Source organism: Gossypium hirsutum, chromosome D13 (assembly GCF_007990345.1).
Source record: "Gossypium hirsutum isolate 1008001.06 chromosome D13, Gossypium_hirsutum_v2.1, whole genome shotgun sequence".
In the NCBI taxonomy this organism is placed as follows: domain Eukaryota; kingdom Viridiplantae; phylum Streptophyta; class Magnoliopsida; order Malvales; family Malvaceae; genus Gossypium; species Gossypium hirsutum.
In genome coordinates this window covers 6,738,217-6,739,463 of record NC_053449.1, presented here as the reverse complement: position 1 = coordinate 6,739,463, position 1,247 = coordinate 6,738,217, and the positions used below count along the sequence as shown (strand labels likewise).

Genomic DNA, 1,247 nt, shown 5'->3' with positions numbered 1-1,247 from the left:
ATGAGGGAACATGTTAAAGAAAAGAAATTGGTCATTGAGCACATTAGCATTGAGCAGATGTTAGCTGATCCTTTGACTAAAGGCATGCCACCACCAAAAATTGAAGGATAATGTTGTCACTGTGGGACTTGTTCCCACCTTATAAAATTTTATCATAAGACCGATTATAAAAAAAAAACCTCTATTAGATAAACTCTAAGTCATTATAAATTTGTTAATTAAATAATAGGTAAAATTAATGTAAAATAAAAATAAAACAAAAATAAAAACGTTGATAATAAGTTAAAAATTAATTCAAATCATTATAAATTTTTTATTTAAAAAATGAACTACAATTAAAATGGAAAAAATAAAAAACATGTGGCGCTAATTTGGTTTGGGGGCATGCAGGGGGCATTGTTTAAGGGCAGGGGATTTCTATTCACTACTCCAATGCCTATATAAACCTCAATACCATGCTTTGTTTTCCTCACTCACAACTATTCAGATAAAGAACTTCGTTTCATCTGCTTCATTTGTTTCGAAATCTTTGAACAAAAATGGCCTCTTTCAATTGCTTTGCTTTAGCATTCTTGATTGCTTTGTCATTTGCAGGCATTGATGTTGGGGTAGCAGCTCGTCACCTTCTGCAGCAGCCTCGAACGCAAAGTTTACCATCTTTCCCTAATCTCCCAACGCCATCCCGACCATCATTCTCATGGCCTGGGGCGCTTCCTCCACTTCCTACCACATTCCCAACAGGACTGCCCCCTCTGCCAAGCATTCCCTCAGTCCCCACAATCCCAACTGCAATTCCCCCTATTCCTTTCTCTTTTCCGCCATTGCCATCTTTCCCTAATCTCCCAAACCCTGGGGCGCTTCCTCCACTTCCTACCACATTGCCAAGAGGACTGCCGCCTCTGCCAAGCATTCCCTCAATCCCAACTGCAGTTCCCTCTATTCCTTCCTTTTCTCCACCACCTTCTCGTTCTATTCCTTGAAATACCCCCTTTTCTTGTATGCTAGCATACTGGATCTGGTTTAATAATGTTTTTAGTCATCTTTGTCTATTTATTATGAGTATTGAATTTGCCCACTTATATTTGTTTGTATAAATGGGAGTTCTCCAATTCCCATTATATTTGTTTGTGTATTTATATATTGATGTTCTGTCCATGAAGTCATTAATTACTGTTTTACCATTGTGAACATGAGTTTGGCTAATTAAAAAAAGAATTAAATGATAAATGCAGTCAAGATAATGAGCA

The 1,247-nt window shown here is 37.2% G+C and overlaps 1 protein-coding gene across 1 annotated transcript; it reads left to right on the top strand.

The window, feature by feature from the left end:
- LOC121224929 (proline-rich receptor-like protein kinase PERK2) lies at positions 1 to 980 on the top strand. Its single transcript, XM_041108576.1, has 2 exons — positions 1 to 82; positions 595 to 980. The coding sequence occupies exons 1-2, from the start codon at positions 1 to 3 to the stop codon at positions 978 to 980; spliced, it is 468 nt and encodes a 155-aa protein (XP_040964510.1).
- Positions 981 to 1,247: the final 267 nt, after the last annotated feature.